The sequence below is a fragment of the Camarhynchus parvulus genome, chromosome 9 (genome assembly GCF_901933205.1).
Source record: "Camarhynchus parvulus chromosome 9, STF_HiC, whole genome shotgun sequence".
Lineage (NCBI taxonomy): Eukaryota > Metazoa > Chordata > Aves > Passeriformes > Thraupidae > Camarhynchus > Camarhynchus parvulus.
The window spans coordinates 5,089,789-5,110,933 of record NC_044579.1 but is presented as its reverse complement, the minus strand read 5'-3'; the positions used below and the strand labels follow the sequence as shown (position 1 = coordinate 5,110,933).

General features: G+C 37.1%; 1 protein-coding gene across 3 annotated transcripts in view; it reads right to left on the bottom strand.

Annotated features, from left to right (window-relative positions):
- NLGN1 (neuroligin 1) overlaps positions 1–21,145 on the bottom strand; it is a 306,533-nt gene that overhangs the window by 172,163 nt on the left and 113,225 nt on the right. For 2 of the 3 annotated variants that reach the window (XM_030954218.1, XM_030954219.1), the window contains one exon: positions 16,737–16,889. The exons of the other annotated variant lie outside the window; for it this stretch is intronic. In XM_030954218.1, the coding sequence (XP_030810078.1) occupies positions 16,737–16,889 (153 nt within the window). The remainder of the gene's footprint in view (positions 1–16,736; positions 16,890–21,145) is intronic. 3 annotated transcript variants of the gene reach the window in all.

Below are 21,145 nucleotides of genomic sequence, written 5' to 3'. Positions count from 1 at the left end.
CTTAAATAAGTTATCAAGTCACTCTTTTCAACCATCATTATTTACTTTTAAAAGACTTTGATGAGCTATTCAGCAGAGGGGGGAGAATACATGACTTGCTGTGATATTTGATTTAGGTTTTTTTTATGTGAAGAGCAAGAGTTTAAGCCTCCTGAAAACCAAATGGATCATGATGTCAGATGTCTGATCTCTCCTCTAATACTAGATGTAAGGGTAGAGTAAATTCTGGCTTTCAGAGTGACACAGGCCCTTTATTGATTCCCTGTGTGTCACACAATTCGCAGAGCTCTCGAGCTCCTTGACAAGAAGCCCTGGAATGGAATCCCTGAAGGTGTGTGGTGCTACAACAGCTTTAAGTGTTCTGCACTCACTGGTGTAAAGTGCCTTGGACTGGCTGGAGGATCAAGGGAAAGGAAAATGCCACCACCCCCTGCTCTTTGGTGTAAAACAAGAGAGAAGTGGGCAATAATTGTTCCCCTCCTGGGCTCCACTCAGCTGAGCACAGCCAGGCCAGTGTTCCCTGGCTGAGGGACAAAACAAATGCCAGCAAGATGAAAAGTGCGGGATGAGATAAATTATCTTAATCTCCCTGTTGCATCCCAGGAAACAAATATTTGGACTGTACATAGATACAGAACTGGAAGTCTCGGAGTCGTAAGTTCCATCAATCTCTCCATCATGAATCAAAGAGAAAGTCATTAATTAATTAGTCAGGTATAATTAACAAACAGATAAATAGCATGCAGTGGGATTTCTGTAATCCAGAGTAGTTTTAGCAATCTGAGTATTTCCAGTATTGTCTCTTCTGCTGGGAAATAATTGTAAAGGACACTAAATTTTTTTTTAACCAGATAAATCAAGCCAGAAAGGCTTGATACCCCAGCAATGGAATACAACATGCCAGCTCAAACTTATGGCATATCAATTCTTTCCCGCCAGCCAAATTTTTAGTGGTGGAGATCTCTAAAGAGAAAAAGAAAAAGAATAAATATGCATATCCTTCAACCTCTAACAGATTGAAAAGGAGTTGTTCTGTCAAGAACAACAGCTTGTATCTGCTTTACATTGTTATCATTGTGACAGGAGGAATGTAACTTTTACATAAATATAAATAAATATTTATTCTTTATGCTTAATTTCCTAATCATTGATGAAGGAATTCTCTGAATAGCTTTTTGTTCCTGACTAGCCACTGCCTGATGGCTAATCCTGCACCAATAAATATAATCTAGTGCTTTATGATCAAGAATTTTATTGCCAGATGTCAGGAATGCAGTGGACAATTACATCACATTATAAATATGGGGCTTGATCCAACACTATTAAAATTAATGAGTTTTTTATTGCCTGAAATTTGCTAGAATCAAGGACATAATTAAAAGATATAGTCACACTTTTAAGCACAATCTATGCATTTGTGATAACCCTATTCACAGTATGTAATAATAGTGTGGCAATATTGTACATAAAAAGGTCAGTATGAGGTAGTTTTCATTGGAAAAAAAAAAGTTGTTTTCAATATTTGGGTTTTGTTTACTTAAAAAAATATTTTTGTGATCCAGTAAAATGCTAAAATGGCTTAAGATAATCAAGATTAAGTGTCCTTACAATTACTAATATTTATTGCACAATTGACACATCAGCCAAATATTGGTCAAGTGGAAATCACACTTTTTCCTGCACTGAGATTCCAAGGGCAAAATCTTTATTTTTCCAGTTTCCTTCAGAGTAAACCTTCACTATTTTCTTTGCTGTATTCTCCAAGAGCCAGACTGGATAAAAATCTATTCTATGTTAATTTTATCCAACCTAACTGCAATCAGCAGAACTACTCATATTTATAGTTAATCAGGACCAACAGAAATTGTAGAGGTTATAAACCCACAAAAACTATTTTAGCAACAAAGGCCAGGCATACCAAAAGAAAGGAAATATCAAACCCATATTTTTAAAGGGTCCAGCTTTCCTCCTGTACTTTTTCTATCTATCCTGCTCCTGAGATAGCCTTTATTTTATCTCAGACTCTCTTCTTCAGGCTGATGTGAGACTGTGGGGCAACGTGCAAATGACAGAATATTTAAGGTTGGAAAAGACCTCCAGGATCATCAGGTCCAACCATTAACCCTGATGTGCTCACCACTCAACCACATCCCCAGAGCCACAGCTCCACCTCTTTTTGAGCAGTCCCAGGACAGGAATGGCACAGCTTCACATCTGAGAGCACAAAATGCGCTTGGGAAAATACCAGTGAAACCAAGAAACTTAAAAAGAAATAGACATCTTTCTGAAGGAATGAATGAGGAGGAGAAAATGGAAGTTGGGACTATCCTGAGCAGGACCAGGAGTTGGAATTTGATGATCCTTGTGGGTCCCTTCCAGCTCAGGATATTCAATGTTTCTATGGAATCATAAGGCAGAACAGTTTGGTGCAGTAGGAAATGCAGTCTTGTCTAACTGAAATAAGAGCAGCACTGATTTTGATCTTTTTCACATAACCTACAATTTCATTCCTGGTTTTAAACAATTTCATATATTTTTAGTATTTTTAAGATCTTTAAAGTTGCTCAGTATTTGCTGCAAATCCATTCCTACAGTGCTACTTGTTATAGATCAGAGAACTTCAAAGAAAACTTTAGCACATGTTTAAAGTTGCTTTAAATTACACAAATTGCTAAAACTCCCACATTCTCTCTTTCCATCCTTTAGTGCCACAGAATGTTTGCTAGCATAGCATAGAAAAAGGAATTGTGAATTTTATAGCACAGCAAACAAGTGATTGTTTGTCCTGCTGGGTGTTAGTTGTGACCCAGGTAACAGTGCTTTATAGTCTGAAGATCAAAGTGCACCTTACCCATCCAAATCATATTTCAGCTTTGTTTATTACTCTCTTAACCTTTCATCTGTGCTTTACACAGTGCTGAGAAATATAAATATAAAAAATGTTCAGAAAGCCCTCTTTTGGTGACTCATCTCTACTTCTTTACCTATCATAGTATAACAAGCTCTTTGCTTCTCTTAAAACTCTTCCATCTTTAAAACTACTATAATATTCCTTCTGGAAAATGAGTGACTTAATACACAAAATACATTTTCAGCTTTCAGAAAAAGTACTTCAACTTGTTTGATTCACCCTAGAAATACTGCTGTTTAAAGAGTCAATAATATTGAAAAGACTTAATGAAATAATAAGGTTTGTCACTAGCCTTGGGTTATATTTTTTTTGGTAGTCTTTTAAACTAAAATTTTGGAGGGGAGGATTTTTTAAGGAAATGCAGCAAATAATATCAGATATATGTAAACACTCTCAAGGGAAAACAAACCCATTTATCAGTTGCATTCTTGCAGAGAAATCCCCAAAGATGTCTCTAAAACAGATTTCTGGGTTCTGCAAGTTGTTAAGCACAGGATATTTAACCTCATTTCTGCAACTGCTCCATTCCAAAACATTTCACTACTTGGATTTACTGAGAAGCTGCTTTTAAAAGTACCTTCAATCTGCTTCATTCATGTCAATTGCAGCAAGCTATTAGCTGTAATTGGCAATTTAATTTTTTTCTCCTTTTTTTTTCTGCTTTTAGTGTGTGATCAGCTTCCAAAAAGTAAGGTTTTAGAATTTCACTAATGTACCCTAAGCAATGCATTCATCCATAGCCCAGGCAAATTTTACTTAAGAAATTGGACTTTATCAAAATGTGATTTTTCAATATGCATCAAGAGATGTGAAAAAATTTGTCCTCAGGAATTGCCAAATTGTCTGGAAAAGGAACAGTGAGATGAGTGACAGCACAGAAGAAACACCTTGGCATGAGAAAAACAAAGAAAAATCCGGCATGCAGGTGGTTGGGTGCTGAACCTAAATAAATGACACCAAACTAAAGCCAACATCCAGCTTACACTGGATCCTTTCCTAAGAGGAAAAAAAGGCAAGGAAGGGAGAGAAAATGTAGTCTTCCATTGTCTTATAACTTGCAGGCAACCTTTAGGGTGCCTTAAAATCAGGAGCTCCATTCTTGAAAACCCAAATTCCAGCAGAGAAAGCTCCAGCATAAGCCTTGGCAGGATCCAGCCTGTGACCATTTGATTCCTACCCACCTCCCTCCCCCTGCTCAAGTCCTGGGTAATGCTGCAGTAAGGGCAGGGTTTACCTAAAGGCCTGGGAAGGCTTAGGTGTGGAAAAGCTTCTGCACCTCTGCTCTGGGCATAAGCCTGGTTAAGTTTTCAGGAGGCAGATCATTATCTCTCACTGCCAGGCTGTCAAAACAGAGCCAGTTTTCTCCATTGGGATGGTGGAATAAGTAATCCCCCCCCGTGCCCATGAGCCACAGGCTGAAATCTGAGCTCATGTGAGTAGATGATGCATCAAAAAATAGGTAGTAGTGTGATTGTTGCTTTGCAGAAATTTTTTTTTCTCCCAATACAACTATAATGGGCTAATTTGTTTTCAGGCGAGTCCAGACTATGCAGAGAGAAGGTTTAATAAGATATTCAAGTGTTAAAAAAAAGATAATTAAAGAAATATAAAAGATAATCAGGTGTTAAAAGACCAGGTAGATGTCCAGAGGATGATTCATCTGCTCCTCACAGTAGTCAGGACCCACTGCTCTGCCTTACCACCACAGAATCACACCTGGGACCTGTGGGGACTTCAGTTCACCACCTCCCCTGCTGGACCACGGTCAGCTAAACCAGGTTACTCAGGGCCTGAGTATCTCCGTGCACTGGAGACTCCCCAGCCTCTCTGGGCAACCTGATCCAGCATCTGGCCAACCTCAGAATAAACAAGGTTTTTATTTTTGGACTTTTCTCTATACGTGGTGCCCACTGCCACTTGTCCTTTTGCTGGATGCCACCAAGGGTCTGAGTTTGGTTTTTTTAAATCTTCCTCATTCTTCATAAACTCACATTGAAGCCAGTGAAAGCCACATCCCTTCACCTGCTTGTTTTGATTTCCTTTGACTTTTTGCATCTTGCTGGCTTGGCAGGGAGAAGAAGCAGGTTCTGAATATGTTTCTGCTGGGTTCTGCAACTTTGCAGGATGACTTTAACAACTAACTGCTGGCACACATTGATCACCACAAGTAATTTTGTTTCTTTCAGCAAGATTGATTATCTTTACCTAAATCATAGAGATCTCCTGGGAGGAAACACTGAGAAACTACAGAGAATGTGATGGGAAAAGCTTTTAAAGGACTAAGAAGTTTTAGCAGCAGAAAAGGAAGAGCTCATGTAAATGAAAAGCACAATCTCATGACAAAAGCTCTCATCTGTACAGTCACACAAAGGAACATATCTATTTCCATCATCCAAATGCCAGCATTCAGTCATTAATGGGAAATAAACCCTCTCGGGCTCATTTTTCAAAATTGTTTGGTTGGAGTGTTGTAAGGGAGCCATATAAAAGCAGAGCAAGGCTCACACACGCTGAATGCAATATCCAGAATTTGTTCAGAGTCTTTTGGAATGCTGCAGACTCCAGGAGTGGTGAGCCACAGAGGTGCTTGCAAGAATGGGAGATAGAGACAGGAACAAACACATGGAGCCAGTTGTCCTTGGTGCTCCAGGCAGCAGAATCAAAACCTGCACCTCCTTAGAGACACTGCACCAGTTATTCTATAGATGCCAAACCTTGTCTGTACAAACATAATATTTCCTGTTTGTGCTTGCTCCTGGTAAGAAAAGATCAGGTTCTAGCAAAGCTGATGGTTCCTAATGACAGCTGCTCACCTCCACCTTGCAAGAGGACCTGCTCTGTGATAGCCTGGAGCTGGATCTGATTGCAAAACAACATTGTCTGCAAGACAAGGGCTTCTTTCAATGTTTTTAAGATGATCCAGACCCTTTTCTAACCCTCAGCTGCATCTTTGATACACTAGCCAAGCAATGATCTTTGATCATAGCCAAGAAATGATATTTTTTGCTCATATTTTGCATGTCTCAAGAAAAGAAAAAAAAGGTTAAAACTGAGAATTTATTCTTCATAATACTTTTTCAGTATTATCAGCTCAACAACACCTACTGAATACACTCCTGTTTGTAAATTTGTTTGTATGCAGCACTTTCAAGAGAAACCTATCAACAAGAACATCTGCTGCCATGACTGAATTTGAACCAGAGATCAAAACACTACTTATGAAATATTTATAAAAAGAAACCAGCCAACAACTATATAGAACTTTCAAAGCAACATTATGCACGTATGAGAGGGAAAGGAAAAGAAATGTGTGCATCGTTTTAAAGCCATTTAAGAATGGAACCTTAAACCTGAAATTGTGATCACTACTTCTACAGCGTCTACCTAGAAAAACTGCAAAGATGAAATTCAGGCACTTCCACAGATGTTGAATTTTGTTGTTGCTGGAAAATGCAGGTAATATCTTGTATTTTTCAATAACATTTTTAAAGTGCATCTTTAGCTGGAGGGAACCCACATGAGAAAATCTCTGTGCTAGCAAGGTGCTTGTCAAGTGATTTCTTTATCAGAAAGAAAATAAATGAAATAGTGAGTACCTAAATGAAATAGAGAGTACCTTTAAGTTATCTTTAATAGCAATTCAAGAATCTAATGATAATCAAAATTCAAACAATGTGCATCTAATCAGCTACCAGGTACAACAGGAGAAACTCAGCGATGGAAGAGGCTTTAAGCTTTGAACACAAAGGATGTGCAAACCCATGAAGTATCAACAGAGAAAATTTTAAGTAATAGAAACATAGAGTGGTTTAGGTTGGAATGAGTCTTAAATATCATTTAGTTCCATCCCCTGCCATGGGCAGGGACAACTTCCACTATCCCAGGTTGCTCCAAGCCCTGTCCAGCCTGTCCATGGACACTTCCAGGGATCCAGGGGCTTCCACAGCTTCTCTGGGCACCCTGTGCCAGGGCCTCACCACCACCCTCACAGGGCAGAATATTTTTCTGATATCTGACATAAACCTACTCTCAGTTTGAGGCCATTCCCCCTTGTTCTCTCATTCCAGGCCCTTGTGAAAAGTCCCTCTCCATTTTTGCAGCTCCTTCAGGTGGTGGGAGGCCACAATTAGGTCACTCTACACCTTTCAGAGTTGAAGGCTGAGCAAACCCAATTCTCTCAATCTTTCCCCACAGGAGAAGTAAATGATCAGAAAAAAATGGTGGAAAGAAAGTTAATATTTCCCATTTCCCTTTCAGTCCACCATAATTTAGCCGTCCTTGTTAAGAACTATATAATGGCAAAGGGAAAATATTTAGAGAACATTTTTCAAGAGGCACGTAATAATGAAGTGAGTAATTACAACATCCCCAGGGTGCTCAGGAGTGCATTTTCCAGGGTCATTAATGTGGCTCATGGGTAGCTGAAAGCACATGGCCTTTGGCTGCCCAGCACACAGGGGGTCCAGAGAAGGACACCCCGTGGTGCCACTGCTGCAGTAAAGCCTTGGAGATGAAATGCAAACCCATCTCCAGTGGAGACACGGCATTTTCCTGGAGCTGAAAGGAAAATTTCAGTCACAGAAGCAAAGCAATTAATGGGTGATGAACTACACCTGCAAGTAGAGATGGGAACAAAAAGTTTTGGGAAGAAATTAATTTCTCCATGTGTTTCCTGTTAGAAGCAGTGAGATGTCACAAATAAGTGCTCACCAAACTCACTGGATGTTGACACCTAAGTAAACAAGACAGCTTAGGGATATGTTTGCCTAATCTTTTTGAAATTATTTGGAGCTATATGGTGCTCTGCCTCCTTTCTTTTAATGTTTTGTGCTTCTGTACTGAACAATTAATTCTTCAACAGGAAAATAAATCATGATTTGTCAGCATACCTATGGCAATTTAAGATCCCTCAACCCAAATCCTGGTGGAAAGCCTTGAGAAAATGAACAAATTATAATGACTAAGGGATATTTCATTTTAAAAAAATCCAAGATCTGACAAAAAAAATACAGCAACAATTATTTTTAAAATCAGTAGGATTCTTGTAGTGAATCTCAAAGGTTGGTCAAATCTCTTTCATTCTATTTCATTAGAATCTTGAAAAAATAGTGAGAAATTACTGCAGAACAATGAAAAATGCCAGTAAGATTTATTTCTCAAGCAATAAACCCCCTGAAACATGGAGGATATATTTCAAATTCTTAATTAAAGTGTATAAATGATCTTTCTTTTCTCAAAAATATTTTTAGCTTGCAACATATACAACACAAATATATTCAAAATATTTTTACAAATGCATTAGTAGCTAGCATTTATATTTGCTGGAAGGCAATTTTCATACTTTGCTTAACAAGGGATATTCACCAATATACAACATTTCCTCTGGCCTTTTAGAGATCTCCATGTAGCAGTTTTTCATACAATGATGTATTCAAATGCAGTTTTTGCCAAAATAATATTTATTTGCCAGTACATCTTGGGAAATAAGAAATCAGTTTCAAACAACAGTCTCCTATATATTCTCCATTAGAAGGTAATGCAAATTGCAACATTTTTACTGTAGTATTTTCTAGGTTGGCTGAGTCAGGCATTTACACATGGATCACAGATTAAATAGAAGAAAAAATTTAGGACTCTCTCTCTTGCCAGTACTGCTGCCAAGAGAGTTTTGTACCTCTAGATCTATTGTTCATATTATTCTTTTTAACCATTAAAAAGTGCTGCTACAGCCTTAAAATACAGATCTTGTTCAACTGACTCAAAAATATCATGAGGTACTACATCAAGGAAGTATCAGAATAATATTTGATCTAGTACCCATATATGTAAACTAATTTGCACACGAAAAAACCCATAAAATGAGAAATTTTATGCAACTGAAATGTGTGAAAAATGAGCGCAATATTTGCAATGGAAATCCCTGTCAAGTTATCTATTGCTTCCAAAGCCCCACAGTATACAGAAGTGCTTAATTTAAGTTTCAGAAAACTATTTTAATATATGTAATTAAATGCTGTCAACTGGGAATTTAGAAATATTCTATCTACTCATCCTGCTACTTCTATCATAAATGGTGAAAGAATTTTCATTCACCTGTTTTTCTGGGTATGAATTACAGCTGCATAAAACTCAGGAGTGCAGAGTTCCTGACCCACCAAGGCTGGGCACAGACCTGACTTGGCTGCTGAGCTGCGGAGAATTTCTTAATGTCTTCCTACCTGGGTTGAAAAACAGAATATTGGGAGCTCATGGGATTATTTCTGTTTGGGAATGCCATGCAGTGAGATACCAATTGCATTAAAATCCCAATTTATCCCCACCTCTTAGCTTACAGTCAGACAGATCCTTTCCTGGGAAGTTTGGCACCCTGGCAAAGGCAGAGCAGCCTAAATTCTGTTGCTTCTAAGGATGAGGACAAATCTGGCTACCCAGGAAGTCTCCCATCCCATCCCAAGAAAACCAAAGGCTTAGGATACTGTATAGTGAAAAATGCAGGTACTGTTGCACAGCTGAAACATTAAGAATACAGTAGATTTAAGGTTTTGGATGGGGATCAGTGATGGATGGGGCAAAAGTAATTTGGTCAGATATTACTTGGAACAAAGTGAAGGTAGTTACACATAGCTAGATGATAAAAATTACAAATAACATCATGTAGGATAATAGGGTCAAAGATTTTGACTTTTTTTTTCTGAGGCTGTGAGGTATTTATAACTTGTCTTCAGTGAGATCTTTCTCCTTCCTATTTTGCAAATATTATCATGCTGAAGTTTATTTGCTCTCAAAAAATCTGCTATTTAGAAAAACTGGGATATTTTATTATATGATTAAATATTGATGAAGGAAGTTTATCCTACCAAAAAGTAATTTTTCTTGACAGAAATGACACAAACCGTTCCTATGCCAAAATGAATAGATTTAAACTTTGTTATTTGTTATTTTTCTGTTTACCAAAAAAGATGTCTAGAACATCAGAGTAAACAAGCTATTTAAAATGTACATGTACCAAGATAGAAACCTATTCAATGGCAAATAAAATTATGTCTTTTTGTCCTAAAAAATAGAGAACTGGTGTGTGTATGCATCTATCCAAGCAGGTGGATAATGTCAATTGGCTGTGCTAGAAAAAGCACAAATAGAAAAGAAATGGCTCATTTCAAGAGTGCACTATTTATTCAGGGTTCCCATTTCATAAATATCTTGCCTGCTGTGCTTTGCAGTTGACCCTTTAAAGATCTCTAGTCAATAACCCATTGTTTACCTAACATCCATTTCGTCATTTTGGTGGTGCAGACCCAAGTGTGGAAATCTGCCTTTCTCTGCTTCCCACCTCCCTTTGGCTGGCACTAAATCACCAAAAAAGCCCCACTAAAATATCATTAATGACAGCAGGTCTGAGATTTGAATGCTAATTCTATTAATGGACCTATGAAATTAGGACACTGCAAATCTAGATGAGCTGTGCTTGGGCCTCCTGCAAACTGTGCTGCCCTGAGGTTACCTGCTAGATTAAACAAGAATTGTCTAATACATTTTTAGAATTCTAAGGATGTGTAAATCAGCCCTTGTGAAGTACAGCACCAGGGGGAATAGATAACTGCAGTACTCTCTCTATCTTAACTCCTTCTATTTATCTAGAATCAAATTCACTTGGAGGGCTTCATATCAAGACTCTGTGATGCCCCAGGCTAAGGTGGGATCAGATCAGGCCTTCTGGACACCTTCTCTACTGTGCAGTCCTAAAATATTAAAATTGCATTTATATCTAAAGGAAAACTGTTATGAAGCTGCCAGGGATCCCTAAAAGTATTTGTAGATTAACATTCCCTGCATATTCTTGCGCTTCAGAAAACTTGAATGATTTCTGACTGCACATTTTGATGTGTTTTGCTATTAATTTTCCATCTTTACTTTCAATGTAATGTACTTTTAATTAGGCAATAATATATAATCTTCTGCTCATCAATCACTTTTACTCAAACATCTTAGGAAATGGAAAATAGAGAAGAGGCTCATCAGAGACCCTTTAGAGGTGCAGCAAAGCTGGAATAAAATGCCATCTCCTGACAGTACCTTTAAGGTTTCATAAAAAGATAATGGATGTGCTTGTCACCAAAGCTAATGATCAAACATTTTCCCACTTTTACTGGATATTAAATTGTGAACTATAAAAGAAAACCCCACAGTCTAAGCAATGTAGGAAAAAGAGTCTTTGTACATTTTTTATCTCCTTTGATATCTAACTAACATAAACCTTCTTATTGCACTGTTACTTTCACTGAATAGCCACTATGCCATGAGATGCTTACTTTTACTGAAGTGAAAAGGCTTCTCTTCAGGAGACACAACTCTCCAGGTTGAAGAAAAAGAACATAATAGGCCCTTTTTGCAAAAATACTCAAGTGAAACAAAACACTAGTTCATCACAGTGTCTTTATAAAGTTGACCAAAGCTTTTTAACCTCATATGAAGCAATTTTTGAAAGTTTTATATCTAAATTTTATACATTATTTTAATAATATTTTTAATCCTCTTTTTAATATTATCAGTAGTGTTACCATGCTGTCAAAATAAAGAGCAAGGTAGTAAAAAAACCATCCAAACTACGTGATGGAGAGAATACAAAGTAAATCATTACAAAAATTAGGGTAAATCGAATTCATGAATTGGACAAATCAGAGCAACAATGAAAAAAGCAGATCTGGTTTGAAAGGAAGGGGCAAAAAATGATGGTATGTTACCCTATTAAAAAATATTAAAGTATTAAAACAAAACAAGACGTACCTTCCAGTCAATCCCAATGGAATTGGACTCATGAAATAGGCAGGTATTTCCAAGTTGCACTGAAGTAGCTTTCATTATAATATATTCTCATCTCTGTGACCTGCAAATGGTCAGCTGATAATTCTTCAACCCTTGAAAGGCTTCACCAGGCTGCATCCTGGAATTGCCATAGTGCTGATGCACATAAACTCGCTCATAAAGGAAAGGTTGTGCTTTATTTTTTCTGGCCTATTGGGAATGTGCAGCTCCTGGCTGAGAGCAGGATGGATGAGGGCAGAGGTTCTGAGCTTGGCAGAGGTTGCCCAGCACTCACTGCAGGGCTGTGTCCTTGTATTTCATGCACCTCTTTGGCCAATAAGAGGTTGCAGGTTGGCATCACTCTGCACAGCAGCAAATTCAAACCTGAGGTGTTTTCCTAACGTGTCCAGACACACAGCAGCAAAACATTTTATGGCATAATAAGACTCATCCTCTGTCACTAATTTATCCATAAAACTCCAACAGTCACAAAAAAAGCTAAGAAAGGGCTTTTGTGACAGTGCTTTGTCTCTTTGTTCTGTTTTCTGTCACTAATGTGTGTTTTATTTGGCATGAATGCTGCAGCCCAGCACAGCTGGCTCACACAACACACTACTGGAAAATGGAATTTTGGGCTGGAAAACACAACAGAATCCTAATTCTCAGAAGCAGTTCTGTGCAGGAGGAGCAAATACCTTTCCAGTTCCCTTGTTCTTCATCACATTACTTCAAATTATGGGCAACCAGGCTCTGTCACAAGGGGATGCCCTGTACTGAAGAACCCCATTGATTTCAGTGCAGTTATTTGGGAAATAATGTACTGAGTAATGTTATCAGAGCTTTCAGTCTGCTGCAGTGACTTTACTTGCAGCATTAAAAGTACCAACTGGAAAAAAAAAATTGAAGTGGTGGAACACCTGGATGAGTGTTTTCTATTCAGTAATCCCAGACAATATTCTCAAACTAGAGGGTGACAGTACAAATACAAGGCTAAATGACAGTAAAGTTCCTATATCCCCCTCAAAAGGGAAAATTTCTTATAATTAAAGAAGGCATAATGAGGACAATCTCACTCATGGGTTTGCTTCCATCTTGACATGAATTTTGGTCTAAAAGTTTAGAATATTTGCCTTCCCAAGGCAGACATTATGAATGCCTAACAGAAAATACAAAATACAGACCATTTTTCCTCTTTATTTATTACCACCTTTGATCCAGACCCTTGGAATGACAATTTACTGTTTTTGTAGGGGCAACCACTGCCTCTTAAAGAGGAAAAAATGAGACATTTAAAGCAGTGCTCAAACTAGAGATTTCTGTAAGTCATTATTCCTGCTTCCTGTTCAGTTTGTGAGCTTCAATACAAATGCTATTTTTCTATTAAAGTTCTATTAAAGTCCTGTGGCTTAAAGATAACCAAGAACAAAGAGTATAAACTAATAAAATGAAGAAACAAATTCCCAGTTAGCATAAATGAGCTCTCTCCTTTCTCTCCACTACTGAAATTGAAAGCAGTAGTAGCCAATGGTGACCCAAAGCATTCTCCTTCTCTAAATAAACCTTTCATAAGAAAGAACACAGAAAACAGCACTGGCAGTATTAAATCTGTCCATCATGATCTTTTCTGGATGTTGAATAGACTCCTTTTATAAATCTTTTCCATCTTCTTAATGAAAATTAAATAAAATGCTCCTGCTTTTTACCAGGTGGGTATTTATTGAGTAAACATTTGACGTCTCCTATCAGCTGAGCTTAAAAGCCAAACTTGTCTTCATATGTGTCCTTTCCCAAAAAGAAGCCATAAAGATATATCTGCACTGTCCTTCAAGGCTGATAGACTGCTTCTGCAGTGCTCCTTCTTGGTGAAATTGCTTGCACAAGACTTGCATTCAGAAAGAATCTAAAGAAGACATAGTGTGCTTCCAATGGCTTCTTATTCAGTAGTCCCCAGTTTCCCAGGGCAAGCAGTCCTTTTTTCCATCTTCTTTATCTAAGGACAGTTTCTAACAGACTTTCATCCCCAGACTTGTTTCAAAGACAAAATTGGGCCAGGGAACTCACCAGGCTTTGGGTTTTTGTTGGATTGTTTGGTTAGTATATTTTGTTATTTTGGTTTTGTTTTTATTTTTATTTTAGATGCACTTGCTCCATCAGTCTTTAATTTTTATTATTGCTTTCTCTTTACCAAATGGAGTTCACTTTTAAGCATTTTCTAACATTTTATTTAGAAGTAAATTTTGCATCTCCAAAAGACGCAGCTCCTCAAGGAGATTAGTCCATAAAACAAGGGATCTTTCAACTCAGAATAAACAGGAAAATAATCTGAACTGCGTCAAAAGCTGTCTCCTTTGGACTTAATAGAAGTACTGTGAGGAACCTAATATCAAAACACATCCCCAGTCCCACCACGATTGGTCTGGAAGAAGATGTTACTATTTCAGCTCTAAGCATTTATTGAATGACAATGATTTATCAGTTTATTTGTTAAAGAAAAGTCAACATCTTGGTGAAATGATGGCGGATGGCTCACAGAGATCACCTATATAAAGACATCTACCCACAAAAGTCCGATACAAGAAACCAGATCAATAAAGGTCATGTGTAAGGGAGAAGACAGACCTTATTTCATCCCTACACCTTCTCATGTGATTAATAATTCCTTAAATTTTCCTTATGCCTGCAAAGCCAGGCATTTCACACAGTGGTGAAGGGATATCCAGGTATCCCACGGGCACCAATCAGTGGAGCTGGACCTCTCACCTTGTGGGGTATGATCAGGAAAGGGAAGCTGAGAATTTTTTCCCTATGCTTTTGAAAATACATATCTTAAGGTGACTGCAAAGGGTAACATTCTGCTGGAACAAGATGGAGCAAGAGCTTCAAAATATCAAAAGTTAAAAGCTGACATCTAATATGATTCTACACAGTCCTACTCTGCTGGTATCAGTAGATTAGAAAACAAGGAAGAGCAGGAAAAGTTTAAACTGCTCAAACTTTCTTTTCTGATTGTTGCTCTGTTTCTCCACTACCTATATAATCACACATCATCATTATTTATTTAGTACATGACAGACAGGCATTGCACCAAATAGAGTAGATGTGTATGACTTCCACATAAACAGCATTGGTTTTACTAAGAAAACCCTGAAAACTGCTACAGGGTTTGCAGAATGTAGTATCAAGGATTCACACCAATCACTGGATTCTGCTGTGAATTTTAGAGGTTTCACTGCAATAGGTCCCACTTAAAATAAAATCAGCTCTTTGACCCTTGGGGCTCAGTAAAGACCATGAAGCCCAAAGGATCACAAAGACATGAACAAAAATGAAATCCTCCTAAGCTGATGAGATATTAACTCTGGGTTGCCTCAGTGATCAGTGTTAATTTACAAGTGCAAAAACCATTATCATCAACAAAGGTATATTAATTTTCATCTTTCAAGCAACTATCCCTTTTAAACACTGCAATTACTAATGACTTAGGAATCAGACTAAATAATATACAAAAATAAACAGCCCTTTCAGATAATAGATACTTTCTTTTATACTGGCATATAATACAGAGAAATGTTGTTTGAGACATCAAAGACAAGCACTGGTGCAAAAGCGAAATGTTGATTAGAGGCACAGGTAGCAGATTATTAACTGCTGTACTAATATGTATCCAGGACTTTAAATCATCACATAATTAGAAAACAGGAGGAAGAAAACCATACAAAATACCAGAACTTCCTTGCTTAAAGTGTTCCATCACAAATGAAACCTCCAGTACTAAGGAAATAAATCCAGGCATTAATAGTTATGATCTCTCTGGAAATTATTCAGTCCCTTGTAAAACACAATCACAGCAGACTAAATTCAAAACCTAAAGTTAAAATTCATTCCCATACCCTAAAATTAGGAAATTAGGATTAGAATTTTTAACAAAAATGAAACTGTTGGGAGGTAATTACCCAGATGAGCAAAGCAGAACTGACACACTTGGGCACTGAGTTAACCAAATTCAAAACACCAAGAGCAGAGCAATGACAAAACCCAACAACTCAAAAGTAAAGCAGAATAGCAGACACCTGAAAATAAAATTGACTGGTCTTCAGAATAAATTCTTTGTTGTGAATGACAGTTGGTCTATCACACCCTCTCAGATATTACAGGGAATACCCTCACACCTATGTCAGCATTCTGAATTTACTGTTCTAATCTCCATTATACCCCAGGACCCAGCTCCTGCTCTCAGGAGTCTTAGCATGCAATAGTTTGGTAGAATATGCAGAAGAACCCCCCAACAATCAAGTTGTCTCAAGAGCTGGTGGACTTTATCATGCATGTGACTATTCCGAGAAAATAGCAGAGTAGGGGTTTTTTCCATAAATACAAGGTACCAGAGGGAGACCACACACCTCTACCAACAGCACAAACACGTTCTATTGAATGCATTTGAAACAATCAAAGGTAACTATTTCATTCTCTAATTCATTATCTGGAAAAGAAATACTGGATGTATATGAATGACGCCTATATCACTTCTCAAAACCACAATGAAGTTCAAAACAAACAGGTAAAAAGATGTTTTCATGTCATCCTTCATTTTTTCAAAGCATGAAAAAATTGTGCTAATTAAAAGTTAATCTTTTTCATTCCACTAGAAAACCCTACTCTCTATGGATTAAAATTTTTTTAAAAATTAATTTACCTGTCTATGAATTAAAACATCAGTGTTATTCACAGGAAAAAAAGAAAAAATGTAAAAAAAAAGGAAAAAAAAGAGAGAAACTCTTCTGCCTGGACAGCTCAGCAATGGGAATACCTGTTTCATGCAGCACGACAGCAGACTCTTCCAGAAAATACCTGCAATGCCTTTATATCTCATCCCCAGCATACAAACCTTAGATTTGACATAGAAAATTTAAAAATACTTGATGCCGCTCTTCTGCCTTTTTTTTTTTTTTAAAGTACATTCTCACATATAATACGAATTGCATTGCAGATAGCAGGGATTAGTGGAAAGCTGAAAGCTTCTTACCAAGCACCCCAAGGCGATAGTTGACTGTGATGACTATCACATTCCCATAACTTGCTAGAACACTGCCATCATATAAATTTCCAGTGCCTTCCATGTAGGACCCTCCGTGAATATACACCATGACAGGCTTAGGTCCCCCACTGTCCCGAATGTCTGGAAAAAATATTAAGACACATTTTATCTCAAGAAAGCACCAAAGAAGATACATGCAATATTTTAATTTATTTTTTTTTTTTTTTTTTTTTTTTAGTGAGGTTATTTTTACTCTTGAAGTGTTTCTCAAGCAACATCTTTTACATAAGGAAATGGGCAGGTGGGCACAAGTGTCCCTTTGTGGTTTGCTCGTAAGTAAAACTCCTGTTTTTCTGAAACACTCTGAAAAGCAGAAAGGAACTGAAAATGGTAACACATTTGCTCAAATGCAGTGAGGCATTGCTCTGATTCTGACCCTGCTGAATTGGGTGCCTTCTGTGTAATGTCTACTAACCTAAGAGTGAGTTCATTTTGGCTGAACACTTCTAAAGCTCGGTGCAACTTTCTGTTCTCTTAGCTAAGGGAAATCCAATGTATTAAGATAACCAAGATTTCTGCTCCTACATAAAATGTTGATTTCTTCCACTCCCTTAATTTGTAAAAGGTGTGTACAAACAGCTGTCTTTGGATGGGTCTGCAGTGTGAGTTCAAAAAGTACTTGTAAGTTTTTTAGCGCTTAGACCTTGAATTAAGATTATTGATAACTTCGGCAGCTTGAGTTCAGAAAGTACTTGAAAGTTGTTTAGCACTTAGACCTTGACTTAAGATTATTGATAATTTCAGGGTATCCTGAAGTTTGAGGTGCATGGGTACTTCTTAGTTTCCTAAATCATGAAAAGGACTGAATATTTGAAAAAATAACTGCTTGAAAAAATACTGAAAAATCCCTACCCTGCATTCAAAAAAAAAACAAAACTGCAAGGCTATCAAAAGTAACATCAAAGGCAGGGAACAGTTTTAAAATGTTAGAAGCTCTGCCATTCTCTGTGACAAAAAAATTAGATGTTGCCATAGTGTTTTGAGTTTGGATTTAGGTATCCCTCCACCCCTCAACAGTCCTATTTGCAAATGGATGCATCTACTCAGAATAAAAATTTGAATATATGAACAGTGTTACTGCTCTTGAGGGGAATTGTTCCTGAGTACCAATTCAAAACAGTTCGTATGGGCTGATAGGTTTTTAAAAGTTGGGGGTTTTCTGTTGGACAGGAAATAATTCAGCTTAGGTGTAAATTTAAACTCTTACATCTGATTAAACTGCATTTTGTTCTGATTTACTGGGTGCCTGAGTCTCTTCCACCACCCAAATCATAATATGCCATAATAGTCCCTCAAAATCAAAAAAGCCAGTAGCAAGAGTGCATAGGAAAATTTCCCAGTGAAGAACTGTTCTGAATGTTCTGATTCAAAACCACTTTTTTTTTGTCATTATGACAGTGTTCAAGTAACTTCTCTGATTGCTTCCTTCAGCATTTGAAGAAACCTCAGATGTATTGTTTATTCCTTTGATTAGGGAGGATCTTAGTTTAGAAGCTTCCAAGGGAGCTCTCTGCAGAACTGCTGGAATTGTTTCTGAAGCACTGCAAGCAGTAGGTGGGTGCAGCTTCACTAAAAACCCTGCTTTTGGAATGAGTTGAAAAACAGCAGCACAGATGTTTCTGTTTATAAAAAGCCAACTGCTACTATTACTTTGATATTGATTCTGATTTGAAGAAAATGCCAGAACGGTCAAGATCAGAAATTGAACCTTCAATATTGGAAGTACTAGAAAAATCACTTATTCAAGACCAAAAAGATGATGAAAGGTTGTGCATGAAATTGCTTGTATTGCTCTCCTTGATTGTGCTTTTAGTGAGGGCTTTCCAACATACAACTTTCAGAGTGTAAAGCTACAGAGATTATTTATCTTCACTGTCCATAGGATGGAGTTATGAGCTTCTCAGGTTTAAAATCTACACTGAAGAAAAAGTCTTTCCAAATTCATATACTGTTTCTAGCAGGTGCTTGTTCTTAGTCTATGCTGCCTTTTTTTTTTGATACAAATATGGAAGCAATAATAAATTATTAATCTGAAATCACTGTGTGACTGTTCCCAGCAGAAATTGTACACAGTTAATTGTATGCTTGATGGTAACACAGGGGGAAACTGTCTCAGAATTCTTCTTTAATTAAAATTACATAGAATTACAGAGCACCAACTGTGAACAGCAATGAAATGTTGGTATCACTGGCCTGTATATCTGGAAAATAATACTGGAATATTTAGAAAAGAATGAGTGTCCTTTATCTGAGAAAGGAAGCACATATTCATGAATAAAAATCTCATATATAAGGAAGTTATTATTTGAGTAATTTCTGTCTCTACAATACTGTTATTTTCTACTACTAATATCCTTGTAAAGATTACAGATCAGCTAGATAAAGGAAGGCCAGTTTTCAGCTCTGCCTCTGCGCCATGTCAGAGCAAATGACATGCAGAATGAATTTTCCTCATTCTTTGCTTTGCCAAAGGCATCAGCCATAAGAGGAATCCCTCCCACAAAAGGAAAACTCTGCCTCTGAGTGTCTTGGGCAGAGATCTAGAGCTGGAGATATCAGCCAGGGTATGCAGCATTCAGCTGAGGCTGGTGGCACTTTGGGCTATGGATAATACAAAGCTCTTCCTGGGAAAAAGAAAGATCACTGCATTTTGGTCAGAGGTTTCATATCAGTTGCAGTCTACAGCCAGGAACATTTGAAAGGTGCAACTATTCAGCTGGGAGAGTGTTGTTTGAGTACATATGTTATTAGCAACTGAGGTTATTAAAGGATAAGATTGAAGGAAGAGAGCAAAAACATCAAGAATTTTAACCAAGAATTGATTCCTACCTTAAAATGTTCCTCCATGAAAACTCTCATCCTTTAAAACTAAACTGGAGGAAGAATTAAGATAATACTCTGTGAGGAGAACACTTTTGTATACTAGTACGAAAGTGTCAGAAAGATGCACTTTTCAAATTGATTATTGAAGTTAAATATCCAACTCAATGAAGTAAATAATTGATATTTTTGGTACTCAGGTACTTTTCAAAACCTGACCATAAATGATGCATCCTTTTTTTTTTTTCCTGCAGGCTGGTGTCAGTCCTTTTAATGCATGTGCTGGAGTGATCTCAGGACACTGTATTTACACTTCCATGTGCAGATTAATAGTTATTTGTGTTTGTAGCTCATTCTGAATCTGAAGACTTTAGGTGTAAATGTGGCATTTCTGCCAAGGGTAGATTTATAGATGGATTTAATTTAGTTGTGTTCTGCAATTTTTTCGCCTTTTATTAAGTGTTGCTTTAATTAAAAACAGACACATTCATCTTTTCAAAGACATATGCAAGGATAGCACTGTTAAAAATCCTCCTCAAATTCAACTCAGTTCTGGTTTCAGTCACACATAAGATCATTTTTGAGTGCTGTGATTTGTTTGGCTTTAAATTGCTAGTTCATAAAACATCTAAGTAGATCTTACTGTACAGCAGAGAATAACTTCATTTATATTACATATAGATTAACTTTCTTGTAATTATTTCTATTATTCATTCTCTTCTGTACCTTTCTAATGTTTGTTGCATCTACTTTTTATGTCTCATCTTAATTGTGTTACAGAAAATTTAGGAATGGGGCTGACTTTTATTCTATGTTTGTTACATTACACAACAGGGAACCAGGTCTGACTGTGAATATCAGTCACAATTGTCATATATAACAAAACATAATTATAGCTTCAGTCATTCAAAACTGCTGTGAATTGGCCACGTGACTTAACAAGCATAATTTGCACTGAAAAACCAAGATGGGAAAGGAAAAAAAGCCTACCTGGAGACAACTTCACACAAAGATAATTAGTTTAGCACCGATGTCACAAGCATTGCTTTTCTAGATGCCATAAAAAAATTGTGACAGCTTGATGCAGATTGTTAAGTAAATCTTGGGGTTTTGAATGTTAAAAAAACCTAGAACAGTGGAAAACTTTCAGATTGGTTAGTGCAAAACCTGTGTGTGCCCTCCATAGAGTGTTATGTGGGTATGTGGATATGTGTGTAACTCTTCCATAACCTTTTGTAGAAAATATTTAAGTAGAGCATGGTACCAATCATTGCTACTCTTAATAGTTTTAAAGCCTTTTAACAGCATTTGACCTTTCAGTTTGAATCCATCAGATGCCTTATAGATGCACTACCATTTAATAAACTAGTGCACTTAGTCCTAATATTTAAACATCCATTAATGCCACAATTTTAGAATGAGATATAAAACTAGATATCCTGGGACTATTAAAGTAACTATTGAGCTTCTGTGAGGAGTTTCAAATATGTTTTCTATTTTAAAATATAGCCTGCATC